Source organism: Solea solea, chromosome 6 (assembly GCF_958295425.1).
Source record: "Solea solea chromosome 6, fSolSol10.1, whole genome shotgun sequence".
NCBI classification, from domain to species: Eukaryota; Metazoa; Chordata; class Actinopteri; order Pleuronectiformes; family Soleidae; genus Solea; species Solea solea.
The window spans coordinates 22,407,617-22,426,115 of NC_081139.1; the positions used below are offsets into that span (position 1 = coordinate 22,407,617).

At 37.5% G+C, this 18,499-nt stretch overlaps 2 protein-coding genes across 9 annotated transcripts; one reads left to right on the plus strand and one right to left on the minus strand.

Annotated features, from left to right (window-relative positions):
* Window positions 1–264: 264 nt before the first annotated feature.
* Window positions 265–2,032, minus strand: rh50 (Rh50-like protein). Its single transcript, XM_058631812.1, has one exon. The coding sequence runs from the start codon at window positions 1,869–1,871 to the stop codon at window positions 447–449; it is 1,425 nt and encodes a 474-aa protein (XP_058487795.1). The 5' UTR covers window positions 1,872–2,032; the 3' UTR covers window positions 265–446.
* A 5,252-nt stretch (window positions 2,033–7,284) lies between these two features.
* Window positions 7,285–18,499, plus strand: arfgap1 (ADP-ribosylation factor GTPase activating protein 1). Of its 8 annotated transcripts, XM_058631815.1 has the most exons (14): window positions 7,285–7,483; window positions 8,266–8,336; window positions 9,460–9,569; window positions 9,707–9,878; window positions 10,280–10,380; window positions 10,480–10,566; window positions 10,653–10,767; window positions 10,869–10,925; window positions 11,041–11,073; window positions 11,243–11,272; window positions 11,947–12,003; window positions 13,277–13,336; window positions 14,635–14,690; window positions 14,785–18,499. In XM_058631815.1, exons 2-14 carry the CDS (start codon window positions 8,277–8,279, stop codon window positions 15,122–15,124), a joined length of 1,278 nt encoding a protein of 425 aa, XP_058487798.1. In that variant the 5' UTR covers window positions 7,285–7,483; window positions 8,266–8,276; the 3' UTR covers window positions 15,125–18,499. The 8 variants fall into 8 exon arrangements, with proteins under 8 accessions (XP_058487798.1, XP_058487800.1, XP_058487799.1 ...); XM_058631817.1 differs by lacking the exon at window positions 13,277–13,336 and having other exon boundaries at window positions 14,641–14,690; XM_058631816.1 differs by lacking the exon at window positions 11,243–11,272.

Consider the following 18,499-nt stretch of genomic DNA (forward strand, 5'->3'; position numbering starts at 1 on the left):
GATTTTGATAACGGTGTTGATGTTTATGTCAGTGTTTTGATTCTGTTTTGCTTTTTGTTGGATTGTATTGTAATACATAACTATCCAACCAAAGATATAATCATCTATTGACTTAATAAGCATTATTTGTGAATGTGTTTTGTTACCTTGAAAATCTCTTTGGTTGCACAGCCAATGGTAGAAATAACACAAAGAAAAAGTAGCTTTGAAAAAGGATTGTATTTAAAATTTAAAACAATATGTACATTACATTATGACTGATACCTGACATACTACAATTGTAATTTTATTTTATTTTATTAAAAGATTTTTGTTTACAAATTGTTCAGTTCAGCTTCTCTTCATCAAGCATTAAAATGAAACACACTTTTGTAACAATTTCAAACAAATGTGAAAAACATCAATATTCGTGAAGCACTTGTAATGACAGTAATTTAAAAATTTCTTCAGACAATTTTGTTTGACTCCTTTTCAATGTAGTTTAAAGGGATCTTTAGGACACCACTGTCAAAGTCTGACGGGGTGTCAAAGAAGAGCATATCATCAAAGCAGTCCTCATCAGTTGGGGACGCCATGACGGGCAACTTCATGACCAAACCAGTGAGCAGACCACCAACTGTAGCTGCTGCAATGGTAGAGAAGATCGCAGCGACCTGGTAGAGTGCTTGTTCCTCTGCAGTGCGGCCCAAGCCCGGCTTCAGTCCAGGAATCAACCTCTGGAGCTCCAGCAGCTTTGGATCTCCCACAGGTGGAGCTCGGTGGGAGAAGATCTGGTACATGCTGGGCCCATAGGTCTCCTCATTGGCCAAGAGGATGGCACAGATTCCTGCTGTGGATGAAATCAGGCCAGTGAGCCCGTGGAGATTGTGAATACCACACTGGTCTTGGATTCTCATTCTCCGAGCTAAAAAGGGAGTCAGATACCTATATCCAAAGAAACATGCAGTGCAGCCCATGATGCCCAGCGCGTATGCAGCTACAGGAGAAATCATCATGTCCACAGAAGCTCCAACAGTTACTCCACCTGCCAAAGTCACATTTTGGATGTCAGCCATGGTGAGTTTACCTCTTTTGTTGAACACTGCAGACAGTGCAAAGGCGGTGATTGTTGACGAACTTAAGCCGATAAAAGTGTGGAGTACTGCTCTGTGTTGATCGTCACCCTTAAAGGTCAGGGCAGAGTTGAAAGAAGGCCAGAAGACCCAAAGGAACAAGGTCCCCAGGACAGATAGGATGTCTGACTGATAACAGGTTATCTCTTTAACATGGCCATCATTCAGGCTCGGACGGTACAGTACAAAAGTCACTCCTAGGCCAAAGTAGCATGCAAACAAGTGAATGAGGATACTGCCCCCTGCATCATTGATTCTGATGTATTTCAGTACGGCCCACTCTACCACAGCAAAGATGGGGATCTCCAGCAAAGCCATCACCAGGAGCTGAATGGGACTCGTCTTTCCAATCACAGCTCCAAAAGAGATGAGCACCACAGCACAGGCAAACTCTGCATTCAGCAGGTTGATGACAGCCAGGTGAATCTTTCCATCATAGTAAAACTGGAAGAAGCCTTGCATCAGGATGGCCCACTGGATCGAAAATGCAGCCGTAAGAAAGTTGAACACCATTCCACTAAAGCCGTAGAATCGGAAAAAGGCGAGAAGGCAACCAAAACCTACGAAGATCATCACCTGCACGTCAGCAAAGTAAGGATAGTCACGATACAGGGAGTTCTCCATCGGGTTGGTCTGGTTGTTCTGCAGCCGAGCATTGGCATTGTCATCGTAAGTAACGAAAACAGCAAACAGAGCCATGATGACGACCTCCATCACCAGCACGAACACCGGCAGACGCACCTTCAAGCTTGTCGACATTTTCACGATGATGCACAACTATCAGTGAGAGAGTAACTCTGCCGGCAGCACTGTCATCCCTTTTATGCTTCTGTTTAATCAGATAACAGCAGGTATAGATACTGGTTAAAGAGCATGCCCCCTCAACCTCAGTTATTAAACTAAACAGAACCTGCAGTCAAGACTGAATTCCGCAGCTTCTTCACTTTTCTAACTTTTGCCTTTATCGTGTATTTTTCAAAAGAGAAGATCAATGCTGTTACCTGGATATTACTCTGAAATTACTGTATTATTGTAAAGTTATGTTGTTATTACCACACTAATAGTAATGTTGTTAGCTGGTAATGTCATTCAAATAAGATGGTATTGCCATTACCATACTATATTGTTACTGCAAGTGAAAGGTTACTGTTTGAATCCCCACCAGGGCTGTGGTACCTCTGAGCAAGGTACTTACTCCCCACTGTTGACTGTTAATTGGACACTCTAATTTTACTCTTAGTGCTGGGCGGGCACAGTGTTAATATCTCTGCCAAATCACAAATGCGGATCATACAGTATATGGAGTTTATTTCCGAACAATATTCAAGAGCGTGGTCTATCAGTTTGAGAGCAGGACGTTACTAGGCAAAGATAATATAAGACAATTTGCGAGTTATTATCAACAACAAGAAACCTTTGTGATAAAGCAGACACATCATAGTTAATTCGTTAGTAGACAATTGAATTTGCTTTGGTTTTCCAGTGGTTACTTTTGCTGTTGTTACTTCTCACATTCACTAAAATACAGCGATGGGAGGGACCTAGCGCCCTGTATTTTGTTGTTATCTTTGCCTAGTAACAGTGTTCCCATAAAGTAAGCACTTGAAAGCCTATCAAGTTCCATTATCACTGGTGTGTTATTGTGCCATATCAATCCAATTTGAAGAAAGCAGCTCTATTAAAATGAAAAAAAAACATACTTGACGCCCTTGACTTTGACGCTCCATGTCAATCAGGGATCAGCTAGACTCACACTCGCGATAAAGTAATATCGTTATACAACAGTCAACTGTGGTGGTGACTGTAGTCTGGTTTGTGGTGAATGTGAAGTGATGAAACTGGCAAACACACCAAGTATCACATTAGCTGATACTGTGAAGATGGTGAGTCGTAGAGGAGGAGCAGCCAGTCAAACAAACCAAGCCAGAACAGCTTGGTTTGTTTGATGGAAGGAACTCATAGATGTGCACACAGGAAACACTTCACTTCACTTTGAAGAATTTGGCAGGAATATTATGATTGATGTTCTGTGCAGTTTATTATTGGGAAGGACAAAACATGGAAATAATATTGTCCAACTGTGCTAAATTGGAAATACTGAGGCACATATGAATATACTGTAAAACGTAAGATACTCAGACTTTTTATTAGAATGAACAGAGCCGGCCCAAGGCATAAACAAACTAAGCAGCTGCTTGGGGGCTAAGTGTGTTGAGAGTAAAATACATTTTAACATATTAAAGAATTTTTTTCTTAACTTATTTGGATTTGCAGCTCATTTAGTGCACATCTGTTCTAGGTTTTAAAAACCAAAGTCATTAAACTGGTTCACTATCACCACACTTAATGCCTCACTTTGAATAGTATGGTGCAAATTAATGCTAGGCCACTTCTCTGATTTTACTGCCCTCCAAGGTTAAAAAAAACAAGAGTAACACTAGTTTGGTGTAAATAACACAACTATAATTAATGCAATTTATAGTTTTACATTTGTATCAATAATAGTCAAGCACCAGCTACTTTGGGGTGGTGGGAGGTGGCCCCCAAATCTAATTCAGCTGAGAGAGAGACAAAAAAACGAGAATGAAGAGAGAGGTGGAGGTAAAATAGTATAGAAATAAGTAATACAGGCCTCGTATATAGAGTTTCTGAATTTAATTAAATACAGGCAAGCAAAAATGATACAGCTATAGAACTGTCTGTCATCTAAATAACAGAATGGACTGCATCAGCTCAAAATGAACCTGAGTAAACTCATGGTGTGTGAACATTTTTCAGATAAGAGACAAGGTTATCTTATATTGGTCGCCTCTGTTAGTCACACTGTGCAAAATTGCTGTTAAAATACATGACATTTTGAACAGTAATGTACCGTTCTTTGTGAATAAGGTTCAGTATTGTAAATGTTGATGTAGTTGGATGGAATAAAATTTTAACAACAAGCTACTACTAATGGTATAAGGCAGTACTTTTGAATCATCAGTTAAGTCTCTGTCAGAATTAGTCGGAGTCTGATACTGTTAAGGTCTGTCCAGGACTTATCTGAGTAAAATCCTGATCTATAATGCCACACAACTGCATTTACACGTTAAATGATTAATGCATTAAGTCGACATAGAAATAAGAAGACAACGACGATTTTGAGAATTTTCCTTTAACATGCAGTGATTCATCTTGCACCTACTGAACAAGGTCACTTCAATAAAACCTACTCTGTTATGTCAGTTTGTATTTATGCTAAAGTCTATTTCTTTTTTAAAGTTTTTTTTAATGAAACGACATACGTAAGCCTAAGAGAGTACACAGTATTACTTAATGTTTCCTGTTGTTAGCTAACGCTAGCATAGTTAACTTTAGCTGCTAAAATGACAATGTTTTAGTTAACGTCTGTTAAACCAGTGACTATTATTTTTGCTGTGCAGGCCTGGAAACTACATAAACTACATAAAGATGATAACTTGCAACCCATCTACTTTTTATTAAATATTTATTTTTAATTATTTTTAATATAAATATTCACACATTTATCACCATAAAGATAGAAATAGTAGAACTGTGGATAGCACAGATTTAGCATGTCATACTGATTTGATGAGGTTCAATATTGTGTGTTAATAATCTCCACCTAATATTTAACTCTGTGTTTTAACATTTTTAGGCACTTTAGGTACAAAGGCCAGCCGGGGGAAGGTGTTGTCCAAGAAGATGGGGAAACTGATGTGGAAAAAGACAGCAACAAGCTGTTCATGTTGTTTCAAGGTAATAAATCTTGTCATTGTGTTCTTTATATCTGTGTATTGTCAGTGCTGAGTTCTATATTCAGTAATAAACTGATGTTTGTGATTACAGTAGTGACACTATAGAAAAACTGCAACTGTCAGCATTTTACTGTAATTTAACAATTTTTTTTACAGGGCTAGGGTCATTTGCAGTTACAGAAGCAGGCATAGTAGTAAAAAAAAAGTAATGAAGGATAAGCATGTATTATAAACAGCAGGGAAAATGAAAATATCATATAAACAATATATAATATGTATTTTGATAAACTATATTCTGAAAAAAGTGAATAATATACATATGGTAAACAGTACATTGTCAGTCATCACTCATGGTCAAAAGAATGGGCTCCTATACTAAAATGATGGTGATGCAGAAATGAATATCATATAATATAGTAGGAGATTATCACCATATCAGAATGGATTGACGTGTACAGGAATCATGAACTCTGTATTAGTAAATTAAGAAAGCATGCGCTCGTAAATCGATTATAAAAGCAATATTCTTTGATACAGTGAGAGTATATGACATGGTTTAGGAGGTGGGTGTGATGATCCAATCAACTAGTACAGAAACGACAGGAAGCTAATTGTAATAAAGGGCTTTTTATTTCATAGATACACAGTATATGAGTGAGACAACCTTATCACAGAGATAAATAGATGTTACAAGTCCAATATTCTTTTACATTATAATAAAATAAATGTTTCCAAGGCCAGGGTGACATTGGAAGATTATGGTTTCAACAATATTAATCATACTATGGGAAATAATCTACGTTTCTTATTGAATAGATTAGAATAAACACTGTTAAAGAAGCTGGGTGGTATGTAAATTCAAGTCAGGAACCTCTTCCTAACCTTCCCTGTACATGCACCTATAGGTCAGTGAAATGCCACTGCATATCAGAGGAAAACAGTTAATAATGAACTACTAGAAAAATCTTCCACGACATACTGAAGACCTACAGCCCACTGCCTCCATAAAATATTTTGCATGGAGCAGTTGCAATATAGAGACACAGGGCCAGCCAAGCCTTCATGGGGCCCTAAGCAAAACTTTATGAACACAATAATAAAGCAGGTAGTTACATAATGCTTCTGGGGAATTACTCTGCACAGATGTAGCTGCGTTGTTTGTGTTATCAAAACTTACATCATCCCAATGTCAGCCTGGCAATTTTACCATTATACTGGCTTCTATCTTCAATGACAGCAATCTCAGAAGAATGGACCTTTGACTTAGTATTTGAAATGGCACAATACTATGAGGGACACTGATATTATCTAGCCCCATGGTTCTCAAACCTAGTTGTGGTATGCGAGCTTCCTCTGGTGGTACTTGGAGGAAAATCAGAAGTACTGTTCTACTGTATATCCCAAGGTATGTGATTGGAGTGAAGCTGGGGAATGTTGGAGTGTGTAGAAAATGAAACAAATAACAAAACAAAAACAAAAAAACATTTTTTTTTAAAAATAATAATAATTACAATCACATATCTCTCGCTCCATCTTAATCTAATTAATCTTCACTATACCAGTTTGTAAAGTATATGTTAGGAAGAGGAGGGGGATGAGAGACTTTGCTCGTCCTATTTACACCACTGTATTTTAATGTTTGTGATCATGGTGTTATATTGAGAGCTCAATATTTTCTCAGGTTAATTTAATTTAATACAGTTTTACTTGGGAATCATTTTACACTGACATGTGTGTTTCCATTAAACCAGAGGCCTTAAACTCAAAATGACCTGGGGGTGAGTGAACTTCTAGTCTGGTCAGGAGGGGGCCGGAGGCCGGTCATATGAAAAAAAGTTTACAGTTTTTACAGTTTAGGAAAAAGTAACAGTTTAGTGATTAGAAATGAAAATGATATCTTGATAATCCATCATGATGTTGCAATTAAAAATATTTAGTATGATATTGCACACCATAAAAACACTAAATCATCGAACTCAATCGACAATTACATAAACTTACATATAATGAAATGTTGAATTTAACAATCTGATAAATATAACCTAATGTATTATTATTATTATTACTATTGTTATTATTATTATTACAACACAGATATTGTTCACTGTCGGTAAGTTTGGGGCAGTATACATTATAATTTTAAAGTAAAGTAGAGACCCTGGCATAAAAGCGAGTTCACAATAAGGGAATGAAAGCCTTAAACTATGTCCTTAATTCAGAAAAACTTATAGAAATTATTTTTTAGGGAAGATTGTCTTGTTATTTCTGAAAAAATAGCCTTTTAAATGTATGTTTACTTATGCAAATGCAAACTTCTTAAAATGGAGCAAGACATAGTACACTCCAATACAGTGGATGGCGCTGGTTACCATGCCTTATCATACGTAAAATGAAGAAGACGAAAAAGGAGGACGGTCTCCCATAGTGCTCTGCACTGCCAACGTAGGCAAACAGGAAGATGGCTACCGGCTTTTAACATTAACTCTCCGCTTTAAATTACAGCTCTGTGGTAATAAAACATTTTCTGTGCCTCCGCAGTAGAAGACAACATCACCCGTAGAGATCGTCAACGGAGCCACAGACTCTAAACACAGCGTCTTCTTGTCCATACAGGTAACGGATCAGTTAGCTTAGCTGGTAGCTAACGTTAGCATTGGCAGTCATCTGCCATTTCGAGCCAAATTTCTTACATTGTGTTTTTATGTTTTTCCTGAAAACTGCTTTTTTTAGTCATCGCCTTAACCAAGACAGCCCGACGTCACTGTGGTGTGGTGTAGATCGGTGTTGTTAACCCGGTGTTTGATGATCTGTCTGTAATGTTTGGTACGAGTCGAGCTGGTTTGACACGTCTACAGTTCATTCCACTGATTTACGTTGTTCAGCAAACACAGTTGATCTTGACATCATATCTATGTTTTATATAAATTTCAACTATTGTGTGAAGAAAATAAATAAAATAGAAAACCTGTGTTTAGGGGACAAATTGAATCTGACATTTATCCACCACCACCAACACAAACCGGTTTCCCCCAATGATATCGTGATCTGTATCACTAATGTTTTTTTTAAAGACTTGTCAACATTCAACTCCTGGCGAAAAAAAACACTGCAGTTATAATATAATTTCACCATGTGACATAACTTTGGTATTATTGTGATTTTATTTAGTGGAATGCTATTTATTCCCAATGTAGCTTGATAATAAACAGTTGGGTTAATTCATTGGTTTTCAGATGAATATAGTGGTATTCGAGTAGATGGTTCTTTTGCTTAAACTTTTTATGATGGTAAAAGTATTTGCACAGTGTAATGGCAGTAAAAACAACATGCCGGGGGTACAGGGGACATGAAAATTGTCTTTTGGCCCTCTAACATCCATTACAATGTTCTTTCAGTGTCAGTCAAAATGGCAAGTCCAAGGACCAGAAGAGTTCTGAAGGAAGTGAGAACCCAGGATGAGAATAATGTAAGTCCTTATTCTTATGAGAATATGTTGTCTCATGTCACTACACTGTAGCCTTATATTTCATGTACACATGTTTTAACACCTTCTGTCAAGACTTCACAAAATTCCCATAATCTCATCCTTCATTTATGTACTGTAATTTTTTTATGTACTTTTTTATTATGTTATTAAGAACAAATTAGAGCATTGCTAAATGGAATTTTACTGGATGAGGGCAGAAATAATGTTGCCAAATGTATGAAAATAATTTCACATTTCAACATCAAGTCATGTAATGTTTGCTTTAAAAATTGTTTTGGTGTACTTGTTGTGGTGTGAAGGTATGCATATTTATGCTGTTCCTGGGGCTGCAACTAATGATTATTTTCATAATCGATTATTCTGACAATTATTTTCTCGATTAATCGTTTGGTCCATAAAATGTCACAAAAAATGGTAATGTTGTCAAATGTCTTGTTTTGTTCGGAAACTAAAATGATTCATTTTTAATGATTTCTTTATTATATGGAGCAAAGAAATCAGAGACTATTCACATTTAAGAAGCTGAAAACATCTGAAAATGTGTTTTAATTATTAAAAAAAAGCAACATTCAAAGCAATTAATCATTTATAAGATTAGTTAATGATTCATTTAGTAATCAATTAATCGTTTTGTTTACTTTATTAATCCCCTTAGAATTAATTCTTTCTCTGCACTTAACCCATCCTCTACTAGGAACCTTCCTAGAATTAGTAGCAGTGGTCAGACACTGAGCAGTGCCCAGGGAGCTCCCCAGCCCTCTGTTGGGGACTCAAATCGGGAACCCTTCAGTTACAAGCCAAGTTCCCTTTCCACTTGGCCATGGGCTGCCCTGACTGTTTCATTTGGTATACTAGGTGTTCTGTTAACCCACGTAAAATGGGGAATGATGTAAACATAATGTGAACAGGACCTAAAGTACCTAACGTCCTGTAATGAACAGAACAGCGGAAATATGCATACCATTCCACTTATAATAAATATCATTTCCAGGTCTGTGCTCTCGCCAATATAATTTACAAAGAAATGTCAAGTACAAAGCTGAACCGCGAGTTTGTAATTCATGCTTTTTAATATTGTTATTGCATTGTTGTTTTTTTTCAGTTGTGTTTCGAATGTGGGGCTTTTAACCCTCAGTGGGTTAGTGTGACCTATGGAATCTGGATTTGTCTTGAGTGCTCTGGTAAACACAGAGGCCTGGGGGTACATCTCAGGTAAGAACCTTTAAACATTTGCATTGATGAGTCATGTATAACTAAAGAATAGAAGTAGCAGCAACCCAGAGGTTTCAGGGTCATGTCATTCATCATTACTTAACAAGTGCGCGGTTATGTTAATCTCTTGTGCTCAGTTTTGTGCGCTCTGTCACCATGGACAAGTGGAAAGATGTAGAGCTCGAGAAGATGAAAGCAGGCGGAAATGGAAAATTCCGTCTGTTTCTTGAAATTCAAGATGATTACGATCCCAACTGGACTTTGCAGGAGAAATACAACAGCAGAGCAGCTGCACTCTATAGGGACAAGGTGAGCTGTGCAGACCTCCTGTGAAGTCCTGTGATCAGAAGATGTTCTGTTTTCCTGCATATATTTATTTCTTATTAGGCTAAATTTCACATTCTATCATGTTTTCAAAATCATGTGAATGAATCTGCATCTTTAGCAAACATATATTTTCTACTGAATAATAATTTATTTGATTTTTTTTATGATGATGTCAAATGTTTAACTTATGTTTCTGAATTGTAGAAGGGGATTGATTTTAAAATTATATTTGTAATTGTATATTCTTAGTGTAAGCTATCATTTAATGGGTACAAAATTTAATAGGATATTGTTGAACTGGTTCATTGGTGTGTGTTAGACTTAGAACCGCTACACAGTGTGCTTCCTGTTAGTTTAAATAACTTCAATGTTGTATATGACAGGTTGCAACCACAGCTGAGGGAAAGGAGTGGTCCATTGAGACATCACCTGCGAGAAACTGGACGTCCCCTCAGCCCAAGGCAAGCCTTTCATCCTCCCATCGGTAAGAGTCAACACACGTTTAATGAATACATGGGCTATGCATAAAAATCACATCCAGAGCAGCCATCAGAGCAGTGAATGTCATGTTTCTGGTATTTAGCTCGGCAGGATCTGGACAAACCGCGGCAAAATCTAGCGACGCAGCTTTTGAAGACTGGTTGAGCGATGATGTGAACTCTTATCAGAGGTAATAGTCGTAATGATTATTTTACCAAATACTCTCCTGTAAATTGTGTGCTTTTTAAATTTAACACTTAAGTCTCACTCTTTTAGTGGCGGAGGTTACAATGGCAATCAAGAGAATCGTTATGTTGGCTTTGGCAACACTGTGACCCCGGAGAAGAAAGAGGAGGACTTCCTGAACAACGCCATGTCTTCTATTTATTCGGTATTCTATTTATTTCTTTTGGCTGAGTTGTATATTTTGTTGTGTCTTTCTTCCCCTCTAACTTTTTATTTATTAATAATTTTTTTTTTTTTTTAAAACAGGGTTGGAGCAGTTTCACTGTTGGAGCTAGCAAGTTTGCTTCTATTGCTAAAGATAATGTAAGTGTATTCAAGCTGTAAAGTCCTGTATCCTCTTTTCAAGCTCAAAGTATGCACATACATAACAACCTCTAAATAAAAACCAATAAACTTTCTTTTATTCCACCTTGAACAGACAACTAAACTGGCCAACACAGCAACTTTAAAGGTAAGACATGTATATGTATATATGCATGAGTAAAGCATAGTACAGTATATGCTATATATAATAAAGAATTGACTCGCCCACTCACTCACAAACTGTAAACATGTAATGGAATGTTGCAAGCTCTAATGACTTTGACTACTTGTAATCTCTTTGCTCTCTCTGGATGTAGTTAAGGGGCTATAAAGCGCCCCCAGAACCGGTAAATCACATCATAGGTGCATGTTGCTTTCCCCCACATCATCTTCATTTTGAAAATCCATATTGCCCGTGCTATTTTTTTATTATTATTTTTTTTTTTATTGTGTCAGTTTTTCATTTGCGAACATAACTTTTTGAATGTCCTCTTCATGCACTTGGATGTATAAACATCACACATTGTGTCTGTCTTGATAGCTGCACTTTGAGTTTGTGGATAACCTGTGAAAGACAGTCATGAACTGTACTATGGGATAGAATATTATATATGGGGATTACCTTTAATTCTCTCAATATAGAAATGTTATCTTCACTCATAGAAAATGGGTTATCCATTCATGCATGAAAGTTTTTGTGTTGACTGCATACAGTGCTATATACTATATGTGTGTGTGTGTAATGGATTCAGACAACTATAATGATGGAAGTAGCTTGTTAGGTTATGGTGCTGAAACATTCCTTTTAAATTGTGTAACCAAACTGCACATAAAATATATATGCAGTGATCCAAGTGTTTTTTTGAACCATTACACCCTCTAGTGCTTGTTCAGTGTCATGGTAAATTGGGAATGATAGCTCACCTTACGCAACTGCAGAACAAATGGTTCAGGGTCTTGCACTGCTTTGAATGTTAAACTGTTTCGTTTAAGTCAAATCTCCTCTCTGACTCCCAACTAGGCCACAGAGTTAGGACAGACCTTAAATGAGAATGTTATCAAACCCACCCAAGAGAAGGTAACATTGATGTTTGAAGTTGTTGATTTGGTGGTGGGGCTGCAGTGCTTTTAGAAAAAGAAAAAAAAAAACACAGCTTCAGATGTAAATGTGCTATTTTCTTCACCGCTTGTCTTTTCCAGTTCATCTGTGTCAATGTCAACGTGTACTAAACGACAAAAGCCGTGACTTCTGAGCTGCAAAAACAATCACACCTTTGTCTTTTCGGTCATGAAATTTGAAAAATCCAATACTATATGAAATATAAAACAGGTTTATATGACATCAGGTGGGCATTGGTGTGAACTCTCAGCACAGTCGCTGGATAAACTATTAGGAGCCGTAGTGTTTGATTAGATATGCCTCATTTTAAGGCATTCATTTTTTACTATTCACCTTACTTTGATTTCAAATTTTAATTACATATACAGTGTAAATTATAATTGAAATTGCAAAAATAATGGTGGATGTTCATTTGACATGAAATCCTAATTTGACAGCATTTTAAATAAAATATGATTTAAATCTCTACATTACATTTAAATCATCTTCCTTAACAAATAAGAACATCTATCTAATTTGCCATACTCTTGGTCTTCAGTGAAATATCCTTAAGTTCTGGAGACACAATATGACACAACCATGAGCTCTTCAGCTGACTGCTAGTTGCTCACATGATTCATTGCTGCTCCATGCCTGTGCTTTATGCCATTATGACATTATGCCTGAACCAAGTAATATCGTGGTAAGTGTTTTCTGCTTTGATGCTTCCACAAGGCTGCTCTAACTCTTTACTGTCATGTGAACAGCTCCTGGATGTGTCTTTGTCGGTTCAAATGAAGCCTTTGTAGCTGTCGGAGAACATTAAAACACTCAGTAATCGAAATATTTTCTGTTTCATATAATGTAATTATCAGAGATCTACATAATGCTGATGGTAATGCCAGTGACTGAGAGTGATATTAACCACAGTGCCTTTGTCTTTTATTGTAAAGTTGACATAGAAAAAGTTCCTGCAGTACACTTTTCTTCTTTTACAAAATGATGGAAGCTTCATTTGCCCAATTTCTTTCTTTGAGATGAATGATAATGAATAACCTCTTTATTGGACTCAAACTATTCTTTTCTCATGTTGATTCTCCTTGCAACCAAACACATATAATCCCTTTCCTCACAGTCCAAATCAAAATGATGTGCTCTACATGTTCTGTTTGACATGTTTAGATGGAGATTGTTATTTTTGTTTTGATACCAGTTTTTAATCATTTCCATCAACCGATTTGCATTAATCCAGGTGAAAGATGGCAAATTGCTAGATGAAATGACAGTCAGCATCACTGGGCTGGCAAACAAGGTAGGATGGGCAGACCTCTGCCATGTTGCACAGGTGCAAAACCAGTCTCCTGTGAGAGAAACAGTAGCCTCACATGTTGTAGCCTCACTGCAGCGGCAGTGCCCCCCAACAAACCCCCCAAAGGAGACTGGTTTTGCAGCAATGATGAATGTACAATGAATGATACTAACCCAGTGTAATCTGTCATTTTTCCTTGCTGCCATTGTTGCTCTGGTGGTGAGTACCGTGTTAGGAAAATGTGAATTTGTGAGCAATCTAATAACACTGCTAAAGTCTAACTTACAATACAAGTCTCTTTATTAGTTGTATCTTTATTGATAGTTTATATGTGAAGGACCATTGTGTGACATCTAATGGTGAGACTTAGTGGTGGGCAAGATACACTTTATGGACAAAAGTATTATTTATAGCACAGTCATGTTGGAGTAGAAAAGGCTCTTCCTCAAACTGTTGCCACACATAGCATTGAACAAAATGTCTTACTATGCTGAAAGCGTTAAGTTTGCCCTTCATTGGAGATAAGGGGCCAAGCCCAAAGCCTGATTGAAACACCTGAATTCGATACATTTGTCCATATAGTGTACATCGTCCAAATTAATATTGTGATTGTTGTTTCAAAGATGTGCATATTCACATTATTGAGTATTTAAATTCCTTCTCAAAAAACTATGAAAAATGCACTCCACTTATTCCATAAATGCGTGCAGCAGAAACCCCCCTTCAGTGTCACATGACCACTAGTGGGGCTACGTGATCTTTCGCTAGCATCCTCCCTGCCACACAGGGTTAGGGTTAGGTGTGAGAGCCCTGTGACCTTCATGTAGAGCATAAGCATTAGACGAATGATTGAATGAATGAATGTGAGACTCCAGATTGTAGCAAATGGTGGACTCCTTAGCTCACCAAGCGTATCAGAAAACTGCAGTGGCCTTCACATAAAGACGTTGTTCGTCTCTGTTCGCAGAATAAGCATTGTCTTCAAAACAAACACTCTGGTGGTTTTGTTTAGAAACAAGGTGACCTTTGTAAAGCTAAGCCTTAGAAATCGGCTTTTTATTCTTTCATAAAAGAAAACAAACAAACAAAAAATATTTTAGGTCAATTGCACACCGATGCAAAAATACTTATGGGCCAGTTTCTGCTGTTTGACCCTCCTAAATATTACACACTGGATTCTGGATTTAGCAAAACTAACATGTATTTGCGATTTATTTCCTACCAAGTGTCACGTTTTTAACATGTAGTGGTAACAGCTTTGAAAATGTGTCACCCTACAATGACTTCATTCTTTTCCATAGATTCAGGGAGCTGGTGCAAAACTGACCAACATCATATCTGGAAAACCAGATGATGGGTATGATATCATTTTAAAAACACTCCAAAAACTCCCACGTAGATATTTTTGTCAAAAATGTTCAGGCATGAATTTCTACTTTGACTGTGTTCAGGTCTGCTGGAGAAAGCTATCAAAACATGGATGCCAGTGAGGGCTATCAGGGCAGTTCTAGCCAGCCTGTCGCAAACGACTTCTGGGAAACCTTTGGCAGCAATAGCTCCTTAAAGGCCAAGAAATCTCCAAGCAGTGACAGCTGGACCAACGTAGATAATTCTGCAAAGAAGAGCTCTGACAGTTGGGACAATTGGGGCTCCGAAGCAGCGTCCAACAACAAACACAGCACAGAGGAGAGCTGGGAGGCCTGGGACAACAACTGGGAGAATGCAGATGGTAAGACAAAGAAGAGTCCCACGAAGCCTGCTGAGGAAACCTGGGATAAAGGAGACTGGTAGTGACCTCACAATCATACCTCATATTTCTCCCCCCTTTTCTCTCCCTCTCTCTTTCTCTGTTCATCTCACTGGCACTTTCAGGGAAAGAGCAAGCAATTGCTTACTTCCTATCAGTCCATTCAAATAAATATTTATTTTTAATCCCAGGAAACAAAGAAAGAAGACAAGGGTTAGTTGAGCTCATTATTGATTATTGAATAAAATACGGTATTGACTTGCAGTCATGTATATTAATGTAAATTGCTATCATCGCAGTGGACTATGCTGAATTATTGTAGATATGGTCATAATTTGACTGCCTGAACTCTTCAAATATAATGGTCTTGATGGTGAACAAGATAATGTTTATATCATATCATGGGATTGATGATACCGGTTTTCTGTCAACCACGTGAAAGTGATGCATGGAATTGAAAATGGAACATTGAGAATACGGATCCTTGTAAATACAGAATGACTGACTAATCACATTTATTTGTGTGTTCAGACTTAATCTGCCCCTCTAACTTTTACACATAATAATTTTATACACATTATTTTTTATCATGTTCCCAAGACCATTAGAAATCTACCACAGTGAGTAAAGCTACTGCTTTCACAGGTCGATGGGCAGTTCATGTTGGTTTCACGCAACAACCTGAATTCAAACTTTTATCAAAATTGATTTATTTAATATCAGACAGATGAAAGCAATTGTTTACTGGTTAATGCAAATTAGGGATTTTACTTTCACTTTTCCCCATCGTCACTGTCTATTGTTAAATGCTCAAGACTCAAATACATTGATTACAGTGGTATTCATTGACTGATGGATTTTTTTCTAACATCTCTTCCCCAATATTATGCTTTGTTTTGTTTTCGTTGTTTTTCTTCGTCGGATCTTAGAGTCAGTTAAACTCACAGTCAGGACAAGCAGCGTTCACTTGTTGTAAACCAGGCTTAAACCAGGCTTAAACCAGGCTCAATAATGGCTCATCTGATAAAACAAAACTTGATCTTCACTTGTTTCATTGATATGAAACATTTGGTTTATTTGGTACTTAAACCATCCCTTATGTCAGGGTTATTGTATATGCTGTATGCATTATAGGGTGGTCATGATGAAATTGATGACAGTAGACGGCAGCTTGTTATCTGCAGAGTTCTGTGACTGACACATTTCTGTCAAGTGTCATCGCACCTTGAGCGGTAATTATTGTGAGGATTTGGTGTCCCACATATCTTCTGTGTGTTGTAGAGTTTAGATGATCATGAGCTGCTTCACACTGTTAATGCTAAAATTCAACTCAATTCTCCCGCCTTCCTAAAATTGAAATTGGATGTCAGTGTTTTAGAATGAGACACATTTTTGTCCCCTTTCTGGCCTTAGACATTTTTTTTTTCTATTGTAATTCATGGAACGTCTGCTGTCTGTTTATCACACAATCGTCCAGTGGTTTGCTTACCAGGTTTTTTAAAACTGGTCCCTGAGTGGAAAAATCTCAGAACACTGCCCTTGTGTTTTCATGTCAGCAACAAATGCGCTACTTTGAGAAAAGTCACTAATTTGGCACTGTTGTTTGGGCTTTTATCTTTAGGGCGCGAGCACTCACACAGTAGTGCGAGGACTTATTGGGGTTCCTGGAGCACCCTTACTAAGTGCACCAGTGTGTTTGTATGAGAAATGCGAGAGACATCGGTAGCAATATGACAGATGTATCGCTTCTGCCCAGTCCAGTTACCGCAGCAACCACTGTGCCGACCGTGACATTATTTGGATTAAGAATGCAAGACAATGGGACAACGAGCCTTGCGCTGATAGGACAGGAGAGTGATGTAAGCAAGGTCGGTCTAAAATAGATGATGGCAAAATTTGAATGCAGTAGCTGGTGTTTAGATATGTTGATTTTATCACATGTATAATTTCAATATTTTACACTAAAATGTGACGATTTGCACCTTGAAATACAAATAACATTAATAGATACCTATATAAACAAATGGATTTTATAAATAAAGCAACCTCATACTAAATACCGGTTAGATTCAACTGTGGCAAATTCAACAGCATTTCTAAAGTCTTTGATCTGCATTTGTGTGTTTGAGACCAAACCTCCTGACAAATATCAAAACCTGTCAACAGGCTTAGTTTGCATCAATTATTTGGTGCTTGGCTTGTGCTCTCATTGGCCAGCAGTCACTCATCAGCTGCTCACAGAACAGTGTGCCACTGCGATCACAGCTGCTCGATTGTTGTGTGTCATTTTGGCGTGATCACATTTTTAAGTGTAACTATCGGAGACTAGCGAAGGATCACTCCTGAAAACCGTACTTCATGTCCATTCCTACCTCAAAGAAGTCTTTAGTTTACTGATGTGAGTACCCAGTAGTAAACACATTTTTCTTCTTCACCTTTCAGTATGGATTTGATGTGGACCTTACAATAACAGACTTGATTTGCTGTGACCTATTTTGTCTTTGTTGAAATCAGTGAAAATGCGAATTATGTAAAAAAAAAAAAACAAACAAACAAAAGAAACTGCTCCCTCCTGGCTCATTTTTGTCGCTTAACCTCTGCTGTCATGTATGGTCATGTGTGAAATGCCTTAAAAAGCTGTGTTTGCTTTTTGTTCATATTGATGTCACTTTGCTTGTGTGTCTGATACAGTGAGGTGTACATATCTGTAAATCAACATCTATGAAATTATATGCCCTTACCCTCAACATAACCTTTTATTACTGGAGCATTATTTTGTATTCTTCTTTTTATTTTATGACGGTATGACAGAAAGCAAATTCACCAGAAACGTATAGACTATGTTGTGATAACCCATGGTTTAAAGAGAGTAAATAATCTCCTGTCTGAAATGTGTAAAGATCATATTTCTAAAAAAGTAGTTTTACCTTTGGTGAATGTTCTTCTAGGGTTACTGCTACACTAAATGCAGAATGTGTTATTGAATGAAATGCATCCACTAGGCCTTGTCGTAAGTTAATGGTTTAAAAAAGGAACTTTTAAACTGTTCTGCCGCATAGCCTGAATCCAATTCGAAATGTAATTTTCCAGATCGACAGTTTAGCTCCATGTCTGTGCCTGTTAAACATTTGAAATGGGGTATGTCCACGCGTGTTGATCCAACTTAACTGTCATGTCAGAAATTATATTTTTAATGTTGTGCATGAACTGTAACATGGAACTAAATGCGTTGAGCTGGTTTTTGATTTCCAAAAGTTGTTTGCTCAGTGAGTTAAAGTGCAGTTGTCTGCTTGCCCTCTCAAGTTTTTCACCAGCAGCAACCCCTCGAGGTGAGCCAGTGTTACATACTCAGTCGAAGCTGTGGATATTTTCCTGTACACATGGTTTGTGTGTTGAATAAAAATGTGTTGTGCTGTAAA

Bases quoted from the DNA above. Each gene is read 5' to 3' on its own strand.
- arfgap1 (XM_058631815.1), top strand. From the start codon at position 8,277: ATGGCAAGTCCAAGGACCAGAAGAGTTCTGAAGGAAGTGAGAACCCAG. The intron at 10,567-10,652 runs GTAATAGTCGTA...TCACTCTTTTAG, and splicing joins GATGTGAACTCTTATCAGAG to TGGCGGAGGTTACAATGGCA. The intron at 10,768-10,868 runs GTATTCTATTTA...TTTTTAAAACAG, and splicing joins CCATGTCTTCTATTTATTCG to GGTTGGAGCAGTTTCACTGT.
- rh50 (XM_058631812.1), bottom strand. From the start codon at position 1,871: ATGTCGACAAGCTTGAAGGTGCGTCTGCCGGTGTTCGTGCTGGTGATG.